Below are 21,929 nucleotides of genomic sequence, written 5' to 3' on the forward strand. Positions count from 1 at the left end.
ATGAGGCTGTTGCTTTTTCAGGAAATTGAGCAAATAATCAAAAATCTGGAGGATGCACAAGATGAATATGACTTCAAATATAAAACCTTGCAGGTCAGAGGTGAGCAATTCAAATTTGCAGCAATTCTGATGAAATGCTGCTAGTCAGTAATTGTCACTTGAGGATGTGCCTAACCTTTCATGTAAAGCTTATTTCAGAAGACAATATTTGAGTCAAAAGTCCATTCGTTTTGGGAAAGTTCAGTTACCACTGTTTTCATCGTATGTCCTTAAAATAGTTCAGAAAACCTTGGGAATACGCCTTTTCTCTCTGGAGCAGGAAAGTGCTTTCTCAGAGCATGAATACAGGAGTGCACATTATTTCACATTCATTTCACATTTGCCTTGGAAAGCAAATGTAGGGAAAGGTGCAATTGAAAGGGAAGATTGTCAGGAGGAAGAGAGGTTCTTAATCCTTTCTGTATGTACTGGTCCTTCCCTATAAACGCTGCGCTCTGCAATTTTAGAATTTCTACCTCAACTGATATCTGAAACCAGAAGTAAACTTTGTGTATGTTGTCTGAGGGGGTGGAGCTGAGAGGAGTGAGAAAACTTAGTTAAGGATACCTCCCACCTGCTGATTTGCCTCTGTAGGAGCTCCCTATGCCTTATCTCAGAAAATGAAGGTTTGGGCAGGGTCCACAGAAATCATTTTGCTGCCTGAGGCAGAACAGCAAATGTGGACGTGGCGGCTGGCTTAGTTTGTTTTGGCACCTGAATCAGAAAATCCCAAAAGCACCTCTGCCAGGGAGTAAAAACAGAGCAATCAAACAACATTTTGTTGCCCTTTCATGACACCCGAAATCATCTGCCTAAGGCTCGCTCTGAGTTTGGGAACATTAGTTTCCTGAGACAAAGAGTGTAATTCCACCTTGAATGGTTTACTTCTCTATTGAACACTACAGTATATACATTGCAGGCTTTGAAAATGGTTCTTGGGGAACTGCTAGCAATTCCATTAATGAGAAAGTTGAGCTTAAAATCTTCGTCCGTCATCCTAATGTGGGGAGAGGGGTCCCTGGTGTTCAGAGTCCTGCTTTTGAAGAGGGCAGAAATTCACTGGTAAAAACCCAGAACTCTTCCCTCCCCTCCATATTCCCTGCTGCTGTGACATGCAGTTTTACTTTTCTTTTTAAAAGTTCAGCAAACTTCTGAAATGCTTGGGAAATACCATACACATGATTTCTGCTTTGATATGTTTTGCAGAAGGTGAGGCCAGTGGCTTGAAGACAGACGACGACTATACAATGGAAAAAATGCAGCTCCACACTATGTATTTGCATCTTGACCTCATGAGACAGGTGATTCTTTCGAGTAATTGTGGAGAGGCATCGTATACTTGTCTAAATTGCTGGCATGTGCTTTTCCCCTCCCCCCTCCCCATTACTTGGCTTAGCTTAGGGGTGGGGAACTGGATTCAGCCAGTTGATTGGATTTTTACCTCCCCAACAGATCAACTTTGAGAAGTGAGCAGGGCCAACCCACCTGTCAGTCATCTGACATCATAATGATGTCTGGTGACTACTTCAAAGGAGCTCTTCGCATTCATCAGTGCAGAGAGCCAGCCCCTTTGAAGGCACCCTGTCTGCCAATCAGCTGACAAATCACCTTCAAAGGAACTCTCAGCACCACTTTATAGAAGAGAACCTGGCAATGCTCAGACACACACACCCCAAACCCAGGCAAAACACAGAAAACACCCCCTCCCTTAAACAACCTACCACCAAACACCTCCCAACCCTCAATTAAAAATAATAATTAAGTTGGAAAGGGTAGTTGGCACCATGGGGGTTGTTTGAGGGTGCAGTGGTGCCTATGGGTGCCACACTGGGAACCCTAGCCATAGGAACAGAGGAAATTGTCTTATACTGAGTTAGGCTGTTGGTCCATCTAGTTCAGCACTGTCAACACTGGCCAGAGGTAGCTCTCCAGGGTTTCAGCCAAGGTTTCTTTGCAGTCCTAGCTGGAGATGCTGAGGATTGAACCTGGGCATTTACTCTACTGCTGATCTGCTACCCTTCGACATGCATTCTTTGCAACTCAAAGGCTCGGACCTGAGTCTTCCAAAGTTGGTAAACTGTTGGCCTACTTTTATCCCTTGGGCTTTCATCCCAGAAGATTCCCAGTGTAGGCCATGTAAATGTCTGTAGCATGTTTGAATGAATGATATTCTAGGAGTGAAACCTTCAAATGCTGCTGATAGGAACACACTCTGTTTTTTAAGAATGCATTTTTTAAAAATGGCTTGCTCTCTTGTCCCCTTTAGGATGTGCTCAGCAAGATAACACTTTGTCTGAATGTGACAGAACACACACAGAATGCTTTGATAAGGGAAGAACTGGTTGAATGGAAGCAGCGGCAGCAAATGGCTTGTATTGGAGGCCCGCCCAATGCATGCTTAGACCAGCTTCAAAACTGGTAAGTCTCTTAAGCAAGACACTGTGAGAGCTGCCTGTTAAGAGCTGAGCACTTGCTGAAGAATTTTGTATACAGGACATTTTTTGTAAAGCTACCCAAGAGTCCTTGGGGAGGGAAATAATGTTTTGCAAGGACATCACCCTTGTTTTTGTTCTCAACCAATATCAATAGTGATGGACAATCCACACATTTTACAGACAGCCATTGCATGCAAGGCTTTTTTCATGTACCTGCTGGAGAGATGGTTACTGCTGGGTTGGAGAGCTTAGGAATAGAGATGGGCAACAGGATCCAGCTGGTGGGCTGGATCCTGAGCTCCCCCTCTGCATGTTGACTACTTTGTTAGGTGGTTGGAGACTCTTAAGTGTGCTTCTGATTCGTCCTTTGCAGCACAGCTTGCATTCAAGCCACGCCTGCAAAGGAACATTTGTGTCCCCTGGCCCCAAGGAAAGAATGTTTTCAATCCTAGGCCTGCTATGTAGCTCCATAAAAATATGTAACACTTGTAATGGCAGGTTTACTACAATAGCTGAGAGTCTTCAGCAAATTCGTCAGCAGCTGAAAAAACTGGAGGAGCTGGAGCAGAAGTTTTCGTATGAGGCAGACCCCATCCCCCAACAGAAAAAAGGGCTGTATGAACGGACGATGGGCCTTTTCAAGCAACTCATTCAAAGGTATTATTTCTAGTTGTGTAAAGTGGTGGAGCCACTTGTAACGAGGAGTGGCTGGTTCCATTAGCAGATATGTCCACCTGTTTACCAATATCAGGATAATCTTTTTGGATGCCTTCGGTCATTTTCTTTCAAATCATACATTTGCTACTCCCACACAGTTAAACAAAAAAAAAAAAATCCAAAAAGAGAGGCAATGGATTGGACAAATACAGAGTTGAGCTGACAGCATTCAGTTTTTAAACTCTTTGGCTGTTCTTCACTCAGTTTATTAGTAGTTTGCCCTATTGAGTCTTCAAGCGACTTAGGAAAAGATCATAAAGCTTAACACAGAATCAGAAAAAAATGCATTGCAATAAAAGTCATACCAAAGCCTATGAAAAAGGCCCGATGAAACAGCAGCAAAAACCTACCACGAATAGTCAGCAAAATCATCATGTGTCAAGTGCCTGGGAGAAGAGATGGGTTTTTACCTGGCACTAAAATGACATTAAAGAGAGTGCCGGACAGATCTTGCTGAGGAGGGCATTCCACAAATGGAGCCACAATCAGAAAGGCCCCCTCGCTTGCTGCCTCTCTCTGAACTCCTTATAGGAGGCACCCGCAAGTCAGCCTCAGATGGATAGGTTCATATGGGAAGAGGCACTCCAAAAGCTATTGAGGTTCTGAGCTCATGGCAGGGTTGGTGTTAGGTCAACAGCAGTGGCTTGAAGGAGGGGGAATGGGAATCCTTGTTCGATGTACTGATTCATCTGAATAAACTTTTTTTTTAAAAAAAGGCTAATATTAAAATTGATTAGATTTTTAAAGATGTCAGTCTTTTTGTACATATTGCATAATTCTCACTCTCGTATTGAGGCAAATTTAAACATCCTTCTCTATTCCTTGTCCAGTTCTTTTGTGGTAGAAAGACAGCCTTGCATGCCTACACACCCTCAGAGACCGTTGGTTTTGAAGACTGGAGTGCAGTTCACAGTAAAACTGAGGTAATTTTTTTCTTAAATTTATTTATACCAAGATTGTTGCCCCTTTAGGTTTAAAACAACAACTTTAAGGAACAGACCATTCCAATTCAGTTATAATGTTATAACTTCAAACAAGGAAGAAAATGGTACTTGTCTCTCACCACCACCACCAGCAGTTCCTCCTCTGATGAAGAGCCATTTCTTAAGAGCACTTCATGTTAGGTAGTGATTGAGAGGATACACAGCCACTACATGTGGCAGTTCCAGATGTGATTGACTTCTGGCAAGTGCACACATGATGAAGCTAGATGGGTAGCACCTTTTCAGAATGTGCACAGCCTTCACAACATTTTAATGTTCAACATATGAATCAGCTCTCCTGTTCATACATGGGCAAAGATGTTTGAAAAGAAGCTTCTTTCCCCAGAGTCTTTGGAAATTGCAGAAATTGCAAGGCTCATCATAAAGTTACAGATGGAGTGACTTCTTCAGAACATGCGAGTGATACCTGTCTTGTATTTGCAGATTGCTGGTGAAACTACAGGAGCTGAATTACAAATTGAAGGTGCAGGTTGTATTTGATAAGTAAGTGACATAATACATGTTATTGACATCCAGATCAAAATAACACTTTCTTAACGTTGAAGTATCAGTCAGTGGTGTTTTACTTGTGCCCTTTTCCCTCTACCCACTTACTACACCTGCTTTTGTTCAATGTTACTAATCTTGTGCACACTTGCTTTGAAGTCAGCCATATTGTACACAGCGCTACTTGTGACTTGGATTTGATAATGGCAGTAGCATAGCTGCATTCATGTTGGAGTAAATATTGATTCCTACAGATTTTGATGTAGCAGTGATTGGAATTGGGTGACTGTGAGGATGGGAGGGTATTTCTCTGTAGGTCGGGGGTGGAGAACCTCTGGCCTTCTATTTGTTGCTGTACTACAGCCCTGCCCACCCTGTTACTGGCCATGCTGGCTGAGGCTGATGGGAGTTGGAGTTCAACAGCATCTGGAGAGCCACATGTCTTGCAGTCCTGCTGTAGGTGCTGCCCCCTTTTCCCCAATTAACCTGTGCCAGTTGATCCCCATTATGCTTCCCGAAGTTTCACAATTCTCATTTTTCTATTTGACGCTGAAAGGAAAAGCTCTGTTTTGGTTTTCTTTCTCTTGATGGGTCCTATCTATTACTTTTTGAAAAATTATATCCTGCACTATATTATTTATTTATTTATTACATTTGTATACCACCCCATAGCCAAAGGTCTCTGGGCGGTTTACAACAATTAAAACATTAAAAACAAATATTCAAATTTAAAAACACATTTTTTAAAAAACAAACATTTTTTTAAAAAACATTTCTTCATCAGGGAAGTTTACCACTGCACGAAATCAATAGAACTGAAGCATCCACAAAAACTACAATAAAATGGAGAAATTCTCCGTATAGTTCTGCATAATGGATTTGACCTTTTTTTCTCCCTTGGCAGAGATGTCAGCGAGAGAAATGCAGTTAAAGGGTAAGCTGACTCCTTTACTTGTGTATGCTGCTGCATTTTGTTGTTGTTGTTACACAATAAATAGCTTTGTTTCAAGGGCTTTTTTAAAAAGAAAACTGTCTCACTAAAGATTTCGAAAATTTAACATCTTGGGGACGAATTCCAAAGTGATGAACATGGAAGAGTCAAATGGGAGCCTGTCAGCAGAATTTAGACATCTGGTAAGAAATACCTCTTTGGTATTCTGACTTCCAAAATAGCTTTGTTAAGGGCCTGTTCTCCCATGAAGGTTTTTTTATGCTCTCTGTGCTACTAACATTTGTGTGACAAAGGAATATATAGTCCATTTCTGCTTGTATATGTCACATGCATCCATCCTTTGGGGCTTAATGAGTTTTCCATTATCCTTTCCTGATAATTCTCTTGTTCTTCCCTTTTATGCTGGAGCTTTTTGATTGTTTTCTTTCCTTTTTAATTGCATTTTGATTAATTTTGAACTACCTATTTTTATTTACTATGAATGTGTACCTGTGTATCCAGGTTAATGTCTGTAAATTTCTTATAGGCCAAGCTAAACTTTCATAACAGTCTCACAGCCTGGTGATTTAGCTGGTCTATCTCAAAGTCTCCCAGGCTCCACGTCTCTGCTCCCTTCCCATCCCCAGCAAACGGTGAAATTTATGAGAGGTTTGTGGGTGGGCAACAATTTCACATATTCAGCGCTTGGTTAAGGGAGAAGGGGGATTTAAAACCAAAACGTTCACGATTCACGTGAAACATAATTGCACAATATTGCCATTTGTGAGTCTGGTACTGTAGGAAGCTGATTTGTTGACTAACTTCATCCGAAGCAGTCTTCATGAGAATCTGGTACGTTGGCAAAATCATCGGATATTATGGATCCTGCTTTTATACTTGGGGAGGTCCTGGGTGGGATCAGAGCTTGGAAAAGTTACTTTTTTAAACTACAACTCCCATCAGCCCCAGCCAGCAAGTCCACTGGATTGGGCTGATGGGAGTTGTAGTTCAAAAAAGTAACTTTTCCAGGCTCTGGGTGGGATGCACAGAAAACAGCAAGTTGTTGCTGATGGAGGCCACCAGATCAGTCCTCTATGCCACCAGACTCTTGGCAGCTTGCCAGGCATTTCTCTGCCTGCCTCCTAGGATTCTGGCCTGACCACCTGACAATATGATTGTGTCCTCTTGTGCATGGTCTTCACAAGGTTAGATGACCAAAAAAAACCCTGGCATTTCCACTTCATTGTGTTGGTTTCCTACCCCCACACACACTCCCCAGCCTGGCCTAGCCTATGAGCACCAAAGCAGGACTATATTTTCTTCTGATTGAGAGCTCGTCTTTTTCAAAGTACTCATGGCAGGCTAAAGCATTTGTTCATAAGTTGATCCTGATCGCTGTCTAAATAATAATTTTTTTCAGCTTAATGACCTGAACCACCTTGAGTATGTCTTTTAGGAACAGACAGGCAGGATATAAATCTCCACAAGAATAACATGAGTAGCCATGCACTTCTTGGCTGCATGCTGACAAGCTTCAGGCTAAATAGAGAAAGCATGGTGAGGGAAGTGTGAGTCACGTGTGCTTGGATACCATCTCCAATCCAGAGCTCAGAATCATTTTATGTCTGTAGCCCTGTAGTATCTTCACTGAATGGCAGTCATTCCCTTGAAGATTTTCCCAGGCCTGATGCCAGTGATTAAACTTAGGGCTTTATACATTCCATACAAAGTATGAGCTGTATTGCTGAGCAATTCCACTCTCTTCCCTTCTCACCCCTGAAAATCCATAGGAATAGTTTAATATTTCAGCACTGGTAAATGTCAGCTGTGGTAGTCAAACACTATACATTCTACAAACCCACAATAAATTGGGAGAAAAGGCAATAGCTTAACTTCAGTGGGGCCGATGGGAGATATAATCCTAAAAATTTCTAGAGGGCCCCAGGTTGGTGAAGTCTGGGTGAGAACGTTGCTCACCTCTGGCTAGTTAAAATGAGTGCCATGATTTGACAGTAGACATGTTGGTGTTTAAAACATGCTTTGATTATTTAGCATACAAAGAAAATAAATGTTACTCACTCTGAGATATTTTCTTATTCTGCAGCAATTAAAGGAGCAAAAGAACGCTGGAAGAACTAATGAGGTAAGAGGAATCCACACCTGCGCCATTCATTTTGCTTGCTCGATTTTCTTTTGATAAGACATCAGGATTAAAACCTGCTAATAAACCAGACCTCATCATTCTGTAGATCGCTAACCAGAAGGTACAAAGGCCTTACCTTTCATATAGAATGGGTGGGGAATGTTTTTGGCCTTGCGAGCCAGATCTTTATCTCCCCTACATCATAATGGTGTTGGGTAAGTGACAGGTGGGTTATCCTGCCCGCTTGTCAGGATTGGCTTGCAGGGGTGGGGGAAGATGGAGAGTTTAGTCCTGCATTCTGCAGGGTTCAGGTAAGCCAGCCAGGTCCTGTCAGCCCCAGCTAGCATGGTCAATGGTAAGGGTTGATGGGAGTGGCAGTCTGACAACAACTGGAGGAAAAAGGTTATGTATTTCCCATCTTAAAACACTTCCTGTTCTTGTTTTAACATTTAATAAAGGGGCCTCTCATTGTAACAGAAGAATTCCATTCTCTCTGTTTTGAGACTACGCTGGAACAGAGTGGTCTTATAATTGACCTTGAGGTAAGTGTATTAAGGAGGCATAGACATGGAATGAAAAATCAGTAACTTCATCCACATGGACATTCTGAAAGGCTACATTTCACAACTTTTTAAGCACAATTTTCTCATCCACATTTTTCATGGGAACAAGTTAGTTAGCACACAGAGCCAGACTACATGTTACATGCAGTGTAGGCAATGTTTCCCTTGAGGCCCTTTTGATCACAGAAGAAACTGTTCTCCCTTGGGTGCAGGATGTCTCCAAGTGAGTTTAGACTCCTGCTATTGCTCAAAGACAAGAAACTGATACTTCAAAGTAAGTTATTTGTCTTTCCTTCCTGTTGAGGCCCAGTTCATTTCCTGCCTTTACTTAGAGCACACCTGCGTTTTGTGACTCCTCATGCTTTTATCTTCTGTCTCTCATGTAAACCTTTCATCTGCCCTCCCTTTGTGTTTTAGCCCGTCTCTCTGCCTATATAAAAAAGAAGGAAAAGTTTCAACTTCACTCCCACTTATTCCTTTCTCTCCCTCCATCCTCACTTCTGTGCATCACTCCAGAGATTGGAGGGGGGGGACTCTTAAGCATCCTACAACACTGCTCAACCAGATGAGACAAATGGAAGGGAAATGTCCGGCAGTAGCTGGAGCTTAGACCCATGACCAATGTGGCAACAACACTGGTGGCTGCAAAACAAAAGGATTAACCTTTAGAGGCAAGGCCTTCCAAATGTGGCAATAGCTGCAGCCATAATGAAGTCTCCTTTCCAGCCCAATCCTGGTGCCACAGAGCATGATGCTCTCTTGTGAGTCCCTACTGTTAACTTTGGTCTCAGAAGCTGCAAGCACATTGAACTGGCACAGAGTGAAGGCTCTATTTGATATGTGGTGTCAGACCTCACCCAACTCACCTTCCCTCCCAAAGTGGAGCAGTGACAAGGAACAAGTATTGGAGATGGGACCCCAGCAGCAACTGAACATGAAAAGAGGTAAAGACTTCTCCCTCCCATCAGGCTGAACATACAGTATCTCTTTCCTTGCCTGCTCTGGACTCCCCACAACTAAGCCCACCTATGTTTCCCCTTTAGCAGGCTGCAATCAAGCAGATCAAAGAGGTCCTATTAGCAGACCTTAACTAGAGCCCTAAGCATCATTGAATGGAGTCTTCTGGCAATCCCAGAACAGCCCACATCCACAAGGGCTTCTGTGCTTCCATATCCAAGACCATCGGTTGGATCCATCCCAGTCCTTACATCATTGTAGTCTATGGTTAAGTCTGAATGGGTTTCTCTTCCACAGAATAAACAATTATGCTAATAAATGTTATGTATTAGAGCAGAATTTCATGCACGGTTGAAACTTCCAGCCATGGATGACCCCATAGCAGGTCTGTTATTTCAGTCTCCCTTTGTAAAGATGGCAATGCACAGCTATAAGACACTACGAAGCATAGGATTCACCTGAAACATCGATATTATACAGCCACAAAAGTGGCTGTATACTGTAGTCAGCATGGATTTTTTGCATTCCGCAGTGTTAAATTGAAAATACCCCCTGCCATTCTGATACTTCCCATAAACTCATTTCAAAACAAAACCTTACAAAAGTTAGTCCTGAACTCAGAAACATTTGCTTAACAACCCTCTCAATTTTCATGGTGATACACAAAACAGTCAGAGAGAATTGAGAGTTCAAAGTGTAAAAAGAAAAAAAAACCAGACCCCTTTTGGACTTTTTTCTGTCAGAGTTCTCATAATTTTTTGAAATTTAAAAATCAGCCATGTTCACAGAATACCTGTAATCCTATTACTGACCTTGCCCCATACTCAGACCATCATCTTCTGTAGTTTAAAAGTTAAAAATGCCTGGCTGATTTTTAATTAAGAAAGTTTGCATTGAACTGAATGCTAAGGCCGGGCATGCTCAGTAAGAACCAACTGTCAAGTGTTCCAAAAGCCAGACTCACAGCTGCTGGGCTTGCCTTATCAGGGGCCCGTACCCACACCAGACCTTTATTTCACTTTAGACAGTGATGGCTTCCCCCACAAAATCTGGGAAGTGTAGTTTGTGAAGGGTGCTGAGAGGAGACTCCTATTCCCCTGACAGAGGTCCAGTGGCCAGAATAGTTTAACAGTCAGCCACTCTCATTGAAGCTCTGTGAAGGAACAGGGCATATCCTAGCAACACTCAGCACCCTTCAGTAACTACACTTCCCAGCATTCTTTGGGAGAAGCCATGACTAACTAAAGTGTAGTAAAGGTCTGGTTTGGATGTGGCCAGTGACAGGTTTGGTTTAAATTTGGGTGGGAGACTACATGTGTCTGCTGTAGGATAAAAAGGTGGGGGAACCTCTGAAAAAGGATACTGTTCACAATGTTTTCCTTTTTGAAAGGAAAGGCGCTTCTACTCAATGCCCACATATCCAATCTCCTCCTCTACCCCTCCCCCAGATAAGTTTCACCTATCCTAAGCATGCTTGCGCAGGAGTAAATCCCACTGCCTAAAAAAGCATGCAAATGATCAAATCTCCCCTCCCTCTTCCCCCATGGTCAGTTTTACCTATCCTACCACTATGACCTGGGAGACCAGGGTTCGAATCTCCACACAGCCATGAAGATCTCTGGGTGACCTCAGGCCAGTCACTGCCTCTCAGGCTCAGAGGAAGGCAATGGTAAATCATCTCTGAATACCACTTACCATGAAAACCCTATTCATAGGGTTGCCACAAGTCACAATCGACTTGAAGGCAGTCCATTTCATTTTCAAGCATGATTGCATGGGAGTAAATCCCATTGAACTCAATAAGCATGCAAATGATCAAAGCTGCCCTCCCATCCCCTCCCTTTTGACCCTTCCTCACCAACAAACCAGCCTTCCATGCCTGCTCTAGGAGACAGTAGCAATTCTGGCTCGTTTCTGGGGGAGGACAGCCACAGATGTTTCTCCTAGCCTGGCAAGCCACAACCTCTGGGCACTTGGAACAATAGTCTTGCTTCAAGATCTAGCTTCAGGTGACACCACCACATCTTTCTCCAGAGTCCTCATCGAACACAAAGCGCTTCATCATACAAGCAGCCATAGACATAGAACAGGTGCTCATATAATAGGTGTGGTGCCTGTGTGGTGTAGTGGTTAAGTCGGAATCAACTTGAAGGCAGTCCATTTCCATTCCATTAGGTATCTACTCCATATTCTTTTATGTTCCAAAGAAGAATGGATCAGGAAAGGTGGTGCTCAACCTCAAGTACCCAAATTGCTTCATGAGTTACAAGAAATTCCATATGGAGACTAATATAATCAGAGCCCTTACAGCACACAGACCTTTTTGTATCTGTGAACCTCACAAAGGCATATCTCCACATTCCAATTCATACCAATCAGTGGTGATTTCTACACTTAATTTATGACAGGCAGCACTATCTGTACAGGGTTCTGCTGTTTGGACCTGCCTCAGGCTCCCAGGATCTTTACCAAGATAATGGTGACCCTTATGGCTAGCCTTGAACTGCAAGGTATTCCTGTCTCAAGTGCAAGATGATGTACAGATAGTCCTGGCAGCTGTCAAGGACCATGGCTTTGTAGTCAACACCTGAAAAAGACATCTATATCTAACAAGCTGCCTCCAGCTTATCAGGTCCATCAAACAAGGGTTCATCTCTCTAGCGCATGATAGAATCCAGAAAATCATGGCAGCCATCAGACTACTCATATCAGCCAGGGCAGCAGATATGATAGACTTAGCACAGTTTTTGGGAATTATGGAATAAGCAATTAGGATTACTTTGTGGGCTCCTGCCTGCTTCTTGCTGCCACATGAGGACAACATAGCCCACCAATATCACCTGCACATCCTCCTGATGGGTATCAGTGCTAGCCTGGGGGCCTGATCCACTCAGGGCCCAGTCAGAACAGATTCTGGGATACCAATATTAAACAAGTCCGCTTGTGTGGAAGAATTACAAAGGATATTGATTATACAGATGGAATATATATGCAAACTTAAAATATTAAAAGCAAGGAAAGCTCACAACTTTCAGTTTGTGGCCACAAGCCTTTCAATTGGTGTTGCACTGGTTCTCCGGGTGCAGTGTGGGTCACTCCATCGGTCTTGGTTCCCTCAGCAGTGAGCACTCTTCTGACTCCCAGGGTGAGAACAAAGTGCTAGTCTGTCATTTTAACAGAGCTGTTCCTCCTTCTGGGAAACAGTCACAAACTGTTAGTCTTACCATAAAAGGTTGGTTGTAAGTATGTCTCCAAGGCCACACCCTAGTCATGGCTGCCGTATTTCTCATACTAGCTCTGGCAGTTCCATCATGGTCTTATGTGCTGGGAGGACTTCTCTACCTCATGTCTAGGTTCTTGCTCCCTCTCGCTCTCTTGACTAACTGAGGCCTATATAGCAGCTTGTTCATGGAACGGAACTGAGGCCTCAACAAGAAGACAAACTCCTTTGAAGCTTCAGAGTTTCCTGTCTCTGAGTGATAGGAGGAGCCAAACTCATTTGGTGACATCTTTACACCTGAAGAGAAACTGTTTTTATTTTTTAAAGTTTTTAAGAAAACTAAGCAACAGTAGATTGTCCAAAAACATCAGTCTCTTAACCAGAGTCCAGTACTTATTTGCCAGATTACATAGGATTTTGAGTTAAGATTGCAGTCCTTTGTACATTTACTTTAGGAGTCATTGCCATTAAATTTGGCGCGTTTTACTTATGAGAAAACATGCTAAGGATGTTTCTGATTCTGGTTGCAGTCACTGCTAAGGCCTTCATGTGTGTTCCACAAGAGGCTTATGGAGTGCTGATGTACTAATGGCGCATGAAAGATGGATGGTAATACAGTTAATAACCATTCTTTTTTTACAATAGAGCTGATTTCCCCATTATTCTGGTACACTCTTGTTATATTCAAGAGCTGATCCTTCTGCAGTGGTTATCATCATCAGTGCTACCCAGGACAAAAGGCTATGTGGCAGCAAGTAGGGGTGGGGGAATTTAGGTAAAAGGTTTGTCCTTGATGAGCCCAGGAGCCAGATTGTGAATATAACACTGCACCTTTGTGTTTGTTAAATAGTAAGCTGGATTGGCCCAGTTGTCCCTTGCTTACCAAACTGTGCAGTTTACTTTTAGGCTAGAAGCAATTATATAGTTTGGCTCTCTAACTTTTTTTTTTTTTATTCATCAAAAAGGTTTGAGAGTAGAAACTGAATTACTTGGTTCGGATTCTCTGGCTTTGGCTATAATATCTAAATGTGTCAAATATCCAACCATGCTTTGTTCATTGAAGTGGTAATGAAGTGACATGGCTGTACAAAGGATCATAATATTGTGCCTCCTCTTAATTTTTGCATCTCTTTGTTGATGTTTATAATTCTATAGGCATTTGTTCAACTTTTCCCTGCAATCTTTCCTTTCTAGATCACCTCCCTTCCTATTGTTGTGATTTCCAATGTCAGCCAGCTACCGAGTGGATGGGCTTCCATTTTATGGTACAACATGCTGACGAATGAGCCCACGGTGATTTTACCAGGCTTTTTTTTTTTTAGTACAAAGGGGGAAAGTTGAAAAAATATTTTAACTGTATTAAAGCAAACATTATTTTATTTTTATGTCCAAAAAACCTTTCCAGAGTGGCTTACGTACAAAGATCAATAATGAGACATGACACAAAAGGAAAAGGGTTGTGAGAGAGGAGGAAAAAAAACGAACTCCTGGATGCCACTAGTTCTTAATTACAAAGGCTGATACCTGGTGTTAGTCATATTCATAATAGATCCGTTGAAATCAGTGGACTTATTCAGTGGGTCTACTCTGGGTATGACTAACATTGGATATTTCCCAAAATTCTTTGGACAACCAGCTGGAATGGAAACAGTCCAAGGAAAAGAAGAGTCAAAAGCTGGCGATATCTTAGCAGGATAGATGGGAGTGGCCCTGCTTCCTTTCTCTCTACTGCAGCCTGATGGAATGACTATTGTTAGGTGACAATGGAAAGAGAGAGGTAGCCTGATGGAGTCTGGCTTCTCAACAGCAGTTTTGCAATTTTACTTGGGTCTTCCTGTAAAATGGTACATTTTTAAAATTTAACCAGAAAGCTCTATTGGAGATGAGATTATTATATTCCTCTTCAGTAACCTATGCTGAAGCCTTGATTGGATGTTTTAGTTTTTGGAGTGACTATTCCATTAATATTAGCATTATGGAACTCTATATACGTGACACATTCTGGAAGTTTTAACAAAAGCAGTATTTTTCTTCGTAATCTAAATTACACAGGCAGTGTGTTCCCTTGCCTGAAAAGAGACATGTACAAAAATCACTTGTGTTTAAAAATAAAAACAACCAGTGGTTGTCTGTTAAAAATTGAAATGGTTTGAGAGCATACAAATGAATTGTACAGTTGTAAATCTTTTTTTAAGAAAGAAAAATAGAGGAAGAATGCAACAGAAAATGCAGACAGAAATTTCTGAATGTGTTAAGAAGCTGTATATAACAAAACTGGGAAAAGTTGAAGAATATACTTATATTCATAGCCAATTCCTAAAATTTAAGATGAGGATAAGTAACATAAGGGCAGGGTGAGGGAAGATCATAATTTTAAAAAATGCAGGAAGTTTTTTTCCTCAAGTGGAATAACAGATCATGTTTACTGAGTGTCCATTATTTTTAGGATTAGCTATTCCATAAAATCTCCTCTCTCCCTCCCATTCCATTTGCTTGCCTTGTTTGGGAATCTAAAGAACCCTTGAAGTCTGTGCAGCCATTTCTCCCTGGATTGCCCGTTTCCTTTTCCCATAGCAATGCTTTGTGCTGCACTAGAAGCCACCTCCCAATGTATACCATGTTTCAGGAACACATGACTTGAGTGAGAAGGGGGTGGAGTTTCCCTGATTGGGGCTGTAGAAGCTTCCCACATAGTTTATTGGGCCTAGCCTGTGAGAGCTAATGTGTTGCAGCGCTTAGCATTTCAAACTAGGACCAAGGAGGCTGGTTCAAATCCCTGCTAGCCATGAAGTTCATGGGTGACTTTGGGCCAGTCTCAAATCTGTTTTATGAGGGGAAGATAGGGGCATGAAATGGATGGGGGGGGGGAAGAAGTATCATCATAACAACTATTACTATTATTATATCCAGCAGTTTCCAGGTGACTTAAAACAGCTTTGAAACAATACAATATAAAACAGATTTTAAATCATACAATGTAAAACACCTGCCATCTGAGCTCCTTGGAAGAAAGGTGGGGCACACATCAAAGCAAATAAAATTCAGATTCTAAGTCTTTTCTTTTTTCCCCTCTCTAGAATGTCTCCTTCTTTCTGAATCCACCATGTGCAAGGTGGTCTCAGCTTTCTGAAGTGCTCAGTTGGCAGTTTTCTTCTGTCACAAAAAGAGGACTCAACGGAGATCAGCTGAACATGCTGGGGGAAAAATTGCTTCGTATGTGACATTAAGTATTCCTTGCACCAACTTTTTTTTTTATGTTGTGCACCTTCCCTCTATGTTTTATAGGTTATATAACTCCTTTCTTTCACTGGACATGTTTACACATGCCTGTGCCTGTGTCCATAGTAACCATTTTGTGTTCACATCCCCGGCACTTTTTTCTAGGTATGAGTACCGGCACCTCATTTTTTACCCCCCACAAAGCGCTGTAGCCATGATGTAAAGGTTATGCTGGATTTATTGTCGGTGACGGAACAGCTGCTGCTGCTGCACACATTTGGCATGCATTGTGGGGGCTGTGTGCCTGTTGCACTGAATTCTATACAGATTAGGTTCCTCAAGTATGGCACAAGAATAAGATATGAAGGGGAGTTTGTGGTAGCATGCTAAAAAAATTAGATGCATGCAGGGTTCAGGTTGTGCCAGTGGCACAGGACTGACTCTTGAGTGTTTCTGCCCTTAGTCTCACATCCTCCTTTTTTGTATTTAGTGGTATAATGTATATACAGCATACCATTAAAAAAAACTTGAATGGTTGACAAAGAATACAATAATAAAAATGCACCGCTAAAATCCAAGAAGTGCATAGTATCAAAATATTTAGTAAACTTCTAAATTGCAATACTGAGCAGGGCTGTCTGAAAAAACTTGTTTCTCAGAACATTCATTTCATATCAAACGTGACAACATAAGAAGCTGCCTTTCTCCTGAGTAAGACCGTTGGTTCATCTAACTCAGTATTGTCTACACCAGCCTTTCCCAACTAGTGGGCCACCAGATGTTGTTGGACCTCAATTCCCATCTTTCCTGACCATTGGCAATGCTGGCTGAGGCTGATGGGAGTTGTGGTCCAACAACACCTGGTGGCCCACTAGTTGGGAAAGGCTAATCTACACAGACTGGAAGCAGCTCTCCAAGATATCAGACAGGAGTCTGTCCCAGCTCTACCTGGAGATGCCTGGGGATTGAACCTGGGCCCTTCTGCGTGCAAAGCAGATGCCCTGCTGCTGAGCTATGGCCCTCCCTGCAGCAGAGCATTTTATTATAATTTATTAAAACTAACCATTTGTGCCCCTCTTCTCTGGCACACAAGGCCTAGCTCACAAGACTTTAGTTTAAAGAAGAAAGTAGCAATTTAATAAGTAATCTAGAACCTGAAGTCAGGACAGGGTGGGGAAACATAAGTTGGCAGATAATCAAACTCAATAGCAAGAAAGTCAGCAAGAAAGTCAAACATGAGGCAAAACCAGGCATCCATCGTGTCAAATCCTACAAACAGGTTAGTTTTGCTGACCTCCTTTTTAGCGCTGATCAGGAGCCAGCTGAAGAACACTTCTTAAAAAGTGGTTTTCCTTCTTACAAGCAGAATGATTTACTTAATAGACTGCACTCTGAAAAAGTCTGATATGGTTGCTGCCCCTAAGGAGAGAAAGCCTGATGCTTAAATAGCTGGCAATTCATCTTCCTTAATGCCTGACAAAAATGGGACCTGGGAGGCTCCAGTTTCTTGGGCAGACTCAGTTGCTGATCACAGAATTAAGAGTCCTTCTTCCTGAATCCACCATGTGCAAGGTGGTCTCAGCTTTCTGAAGTGCTGGGTTGGCAGTTTTCTTCTGTCACAAAAAGAGGACTCAACATAGATCAGCTGAACACGCTGGGGGGGAATTGTTTCTCATAGTGCGATGGGTGCCCCCATTGACTATTGAGCTTTATTACCTTTCTGAAATATGACAGGAATCTGTCATTCAGATATGTCTATCGAATTAAGATAATTGCCATCCAATAATAGCTTCATGGAATATGGTAGGCTGGTATAGTAAGCAAAGGAATATGTCATTTTTCCAGTTCCTTTAGCATAACTGTTTTACAGGAAATGTAGGCATTGAGTTATATTGCCCAAGATCAATAATGGCCAACCTGGTGGTCCAAAACATCTGGAGGGCAGCTCTCATCAGCCCCAGCTAATAGTGTCTGGGGCTGATGGGGGCTGTAGTCCAAATCATCTGGAAAACACCAGGTTGTCCATGGCTGCTATAGATAGTTCCAGACCTCACCATGTTAACGTAGTCTGGGCAGCTAATAAGGGTCTCCCTAGTTCTGTGGAAATAAATCTCGGCCTCCGTCTGCTAGTAGTATTTATTTATTTATGATAAATCATTATTTATAATAAATCAAATCAAATAATAAATAAATAATAAATAGTACTACTTCCCTAAAGAATTGTGAGCTGTTCACTGTTGGGATCTTGTTGAAATTTGAAAGCTTTCCAGTTTTTGTAATTATCAAAACATCCAATGGGTCAAAAACTGAAACAACAACAAAAATACTTAGTCTTAATTAGAATATAATTAGGGAGGGTCTGGGCATTACAAAGCATTGGCAGAGCAACATTGCATTGGAGAAGAGGACTGAGGGGAGATACGATAGCGCTCTTCAAGTACATGAAAGGTTGTCACATAGAGGAGGGCTGGGATGTCTTCTCGATCGTCCCAGAGTGCAGGACACGGAATAATGGGCTCAAGTTGCAGGAAGTCAGATTTCAACTGGACATCAGGAAAAACTTCCTGTTAGAGCCATACAACAATGGAATCAATTACGTAGAGAGGTAGTGGGCTCTCCGACCCTGGAGGCGTTCAAGAGGGAGCTGGACAGCCATCTGTGGGGAATGCTTTGATTTGGATTCCTGCATTGAGCAGGGGGTTGGACTTGATGGCCTTATAGGCCCCTTCCAACTCTACTATTCTATGTTTCTGTCAGCAGTTTTTCATGGGAGTTCTTCCTCACACTTTGTCCCTGGGATTTAAATTAATTTTTGTGTGTTCTTGGGTTGTAAGAGTTCATTTGTAATGTTGCATGTGATGCAGCTATATAAGACTAAGTAATTATTATCTGAAAAGTAAGTAACATGGTGATAACTTGTTTCCTTTAGCTAACGGATGCACTGCAGATGGCCCTATTACTTGGATGAGGTTCTGTAAGGTAGGAGTTACTCTTTTTTAAAGGGGATGGAATCCAACAAAGCAAAGCACTGTTCAGACCCGTTGATACCAGTAGGAGACTAAATCTTTTCCCATTTTAAATGGATGAGTCTGAATTGTGATTAACTGGGGCTGTATCCTAGCCATGATAGATAAATAAGAAAGCTTCTCTTGAAGAATGTAGAGCAGCTTTTGCTCTCTTCAAACACATGATTATATGTTGCTCAGAAATAGGATGTGCCCTGGAGGACCGCCTCCTCCAACCTGGTGTCTTCCAGATATTGTTGGGCTACAGCTCCCATTATTCCTGACCATTGGCTGTGCGGCTAGGGCTGATGGGAGTTGGAGTCCATAATTTTCAGAAGGCACTAAACTGCCGTAAGAGCATCATTGAGCTGCTTCCTGCACTGAGCCTCAGCCGGTCATGCCTTCTGCTTGACACTGCAGAGTTCCCAATACATGGCTCTTCTGAGCCTCCTGTAGATGGGATCCAGCAGACGTCCTTACTAAGCTCTTTGCACACAGGCTGTCTGTGCTGCTTCAAGCAAGAATAGCTTGTCCATTGATGTCCTGGAGAGGAATGGACCACTGGATCACTCTCTGGAAAACATACTTCAGAGGTGGGCAGGCTTCAGGCTTGTCTGATCTGTTTCATTGTTTAGTAGAACCCCAAGATCTACTAACCAGAGCCAGATGCAAAAGACAAAGAGAATTAAAGGTGCTTCTGAGCACACTTGATTTCATTACCAGAGCTTGAATGGAGTTCACAGTTGTTTCATATGCAAGTCCGCTTCTGGTTAGTTTTCTTCCTTTCAGCAGGTGGGAAAGGCCATTTTCTCATTGATGTTGCTAGATCAGCAAGGGTTTCTTACTGTTTATCAAAAGTCACTCAGAGATATCCCAGTAACCTGGTGTACCTTCTGCCCACCCCTGGCATATGTAATTGCTGAGTGGAGTGCTGAGAGCTGGTGGGCAAGGGGAGAGGAGGGCTCAGCACTATCATCTGAGGATTCAGAACTTTTTGAGCAGGAGAAGATGAACCATGCCTGATATTAGCAACAGAAGGGCTTGCCTTTCTGTGTGGCTTGAGTTGAGATTGGAGGTACAGTAGGTGTAGATTTTGCTTGCCTGGGTTTGAGACAGACAATGGCTTTCTAAGAGAGTTTAAGGTTGCATGATAAAGGCATTTGTTACCTCATCTCAAACGTAGGTTTTTGAGCCACTGCAGAAACCTATGTGTGGAGACCATGGTGGACAACAGTGCCTCAACTGTGTCATCGTCAATGATTTGAAAAAGCTGTTATTTGATAAAAGCAATCCATCTTGCATCTTATTGTTGTGCCAGTTTGCCAGCCTTATCCTGGCCTGTAGTTAAAATGGCTGAACACCAAAGCCTTGTGGGGATTTTTTCCCCTTGACATCTTTTTTGTTAACCTGCTAGCAAGCAGTTAAACGTTTGGTTCCCCCCCATCACTGTGACTTGGTGATTTTACAACACATCTGTAACAGCTTACAGTTCGCTTCGCACCTTCTTATCAGCAGAAGGGGCCTGGTTCCGTCAAGGCCGTAAAACTCCTTGAGTTTGTTATGGGAAACCAAGAGGAGGCGCCAGGTGCTGTGGGAACATAGTTTTTTCATCCCTTTGATGAAAATGTTAATTGTCTCCGGCTGGGTGGAAGATTTCTTCCATAAGAAGAAGCCCAGAACTTTGGGTTAAGTGTCCCACTTCGGAGCACCACCTTGCCTCTTTGGTGATGTTCTGTTGTGGCTCCATTTCCATCCTGACTTGCAATTCCCTGAGGGGAGAAGGCTATCCAGCTAGAGATCCTATGGTCTGTAAGTATAGCTTAGGCCAGAAAGCTTTGTTATTTTGACTTGTGCCAAAAACTTATCTTACTGTTTTTCTTACCAAACCTTGCCCGTTTGGGTGTATGGTACCAGGATTCAATTTGCTGCTAAAACTTACTTTTGTGCACCTCTTTGTTCTTCGTAATATTTTTATGCTTTTCTTATTTTTCTTTTTTAATAAACTTCAATTACTTTAACCAACGTGTGTTCGTTCCAGAGAGAGGGGTCAGTTCCTAAATTCAGTCCTTGCCATTCGACTACAACTACCATGTAACAAAGGAATGTTTTACCTGAGACTTTAGAAGGGGCAAGGAGTATATTTAGACTCTTGCCCTGAGAAGCTCTGGTGTTTAACTGGGCTCTGGAGTTCCCTTCGCCCCAGAGTAGCTAACCAGTTTGAAGGGTGGTGGCAGTTACTACCTTGCAGGGTTGGTGTGAGCGTGCACAACCTTGGTAGAGCAGGATTTGCTGGGATCAATTGCCCAAGGCTGGGAATTGACTCCTGGGACAGTGAGAGCAGACGGGGAGGGCTCCCCGCTTTCACTACACTTATAACTTTGCATTCTCATAAACCGTCAGCGGAGGGCACTAATTAGTACAGAAAAACCCTCAACCCAGCTTGGGTGTTTTAATATGGTGTTCTTGTTAATTGCAAGCAGAGGGCACCAATTGGCATTGAAAATGCTGCAGTTGCCTTGTAAGTGTTCAGTGTACTGAGCAACAGCCTGTTGTGGTTGTAGCCTTACTGATGCAAGTGGGCTCCAAGGAGAAGATGGTGAAGGGAAGGTTACCCAAGAGAGGATGTATTTTCAGAAGGGCAGGCCATCTTGAATGCACAACCCAGACAAAATTCTACTGCTGTACTGTAGTAATTGCTGTTTTGTGCTATTCATGTACCACTAGTGAAATGAAGGGCTGTAGAGACCCAAAATCGTAGAGAAAGGATGCTGGGTGTTTGGGGGATGCCCCTTTACAGAATGTGTGGGTAAGCCCTTAGATCAGGGATAGGAAACCTCCAGATGTTGCTGGACTACAACTCCCATCAATGGCTATGCAGGCTGGGGCTGATGGGAGCTGGAGTCCCAACAACATCTGGAGGGCTGCTCAGGTTCCTCATCCCAGATGTAGACAAAGTGGGGATGAAGGGATAAGAGCAGCACCTGATAAAATGGTAGACGCAAGAGAGGAAGAAAAAATTGGGCACTGATGACAGGGCCAAAAATACTCTGCTGAATTGGATCTGCACAGTTGACAGATCTAAGTAATTACAATCTGAAGAGTAAGGAACATTGTGATCACTTGTTTCCTTGGAAGAGGAGGAGTAAATTGAAGAGGGGGAGGGGTTACATAGCAGAAGGTGTTGTATTGGGAGTAAAAGAAAGTGACAGA

The 21,929-nt window shown here is 42.6% G+C and overlaps 1 protein-coding gene across 4 annotated transcripts in view; it reads left to right on the plus strand.

Moving 5' to 3' along the window:
* Positions 1 to 21,929, plus strand: part of STAT1 (signal transducer and activator of transcription 1) — a 51,072-nt gene that overhangs the window by 13,650 nt on the left and 15,493 nt on the right. For all 4 annotated transcript variants that reach the window (XM_061608196.1, XM_061608195.1, XM_061608197.1 and 1 more), the window contains 13 exons: positions 22 to 100; positions 1,246 to 1,340; positions 2,306 to 2,457; positions 2,973 to 3,131; positions 4,022 to 4,114; positions 4,619 to 4,678; positions 5,586 to 5,615; positions 5,725 to 5,815; positions 7,717 to 7,755; positions 8,214 to 8,297; positions 13,690 to 13,788; positions 15,573 to 15,708; positions 18,644 to 18,693. In XM_061608196.1, coding sequence (XP_061464180.1) covers positions 22 to 100; positions 1,246 to 1,340; positions 2,306 to 2,457; positions 2,973 to 3,131; positions 4,022 to 4,114; positions 4,619 to 4,678; positions 5,586 to 5,615; positions 5,725 to 5,815; positions 7,717 to 7,755; positions 8,214 to 8,297; positions 13,690 to 13,788; positions 15,573 to 15,708; positions 18,644 to 18,693 — 1,167 coding nt within the window. The remainder of the gene's footprint in view (positions 1 to 21; positions 101 to 1,245; positions 1,341 to 2,305; positions 2,458 to 2,972; positions 3,132 to 4,021; positions 4,115 to 4,618; positions 4,679 to 5,585; positions 5,616 to 5,724; positions 5,816 to 7,716; positions 7,756 to 8,213; positions 8,298 to 13,689; positions 13,789 to 15,572; positions 15,709 to 18,643; positions 18,694 to 21,929) is intronic.

This window comes from Rhineura floridana, chromosome 2, assembly GCF_030035675.1.
Source record: "Rhineura floridana isolate rRhiFlo1 chromosome 2, rRhiFlo1.hap2, whole genome shotgun sequence".
Classification (NCBI taxonomy): Eukaryota; Metazoa; Chordata; class Lepidosauria; order Squamata; family Rhineuridae; genus Rhineura; species Rhineura floridana.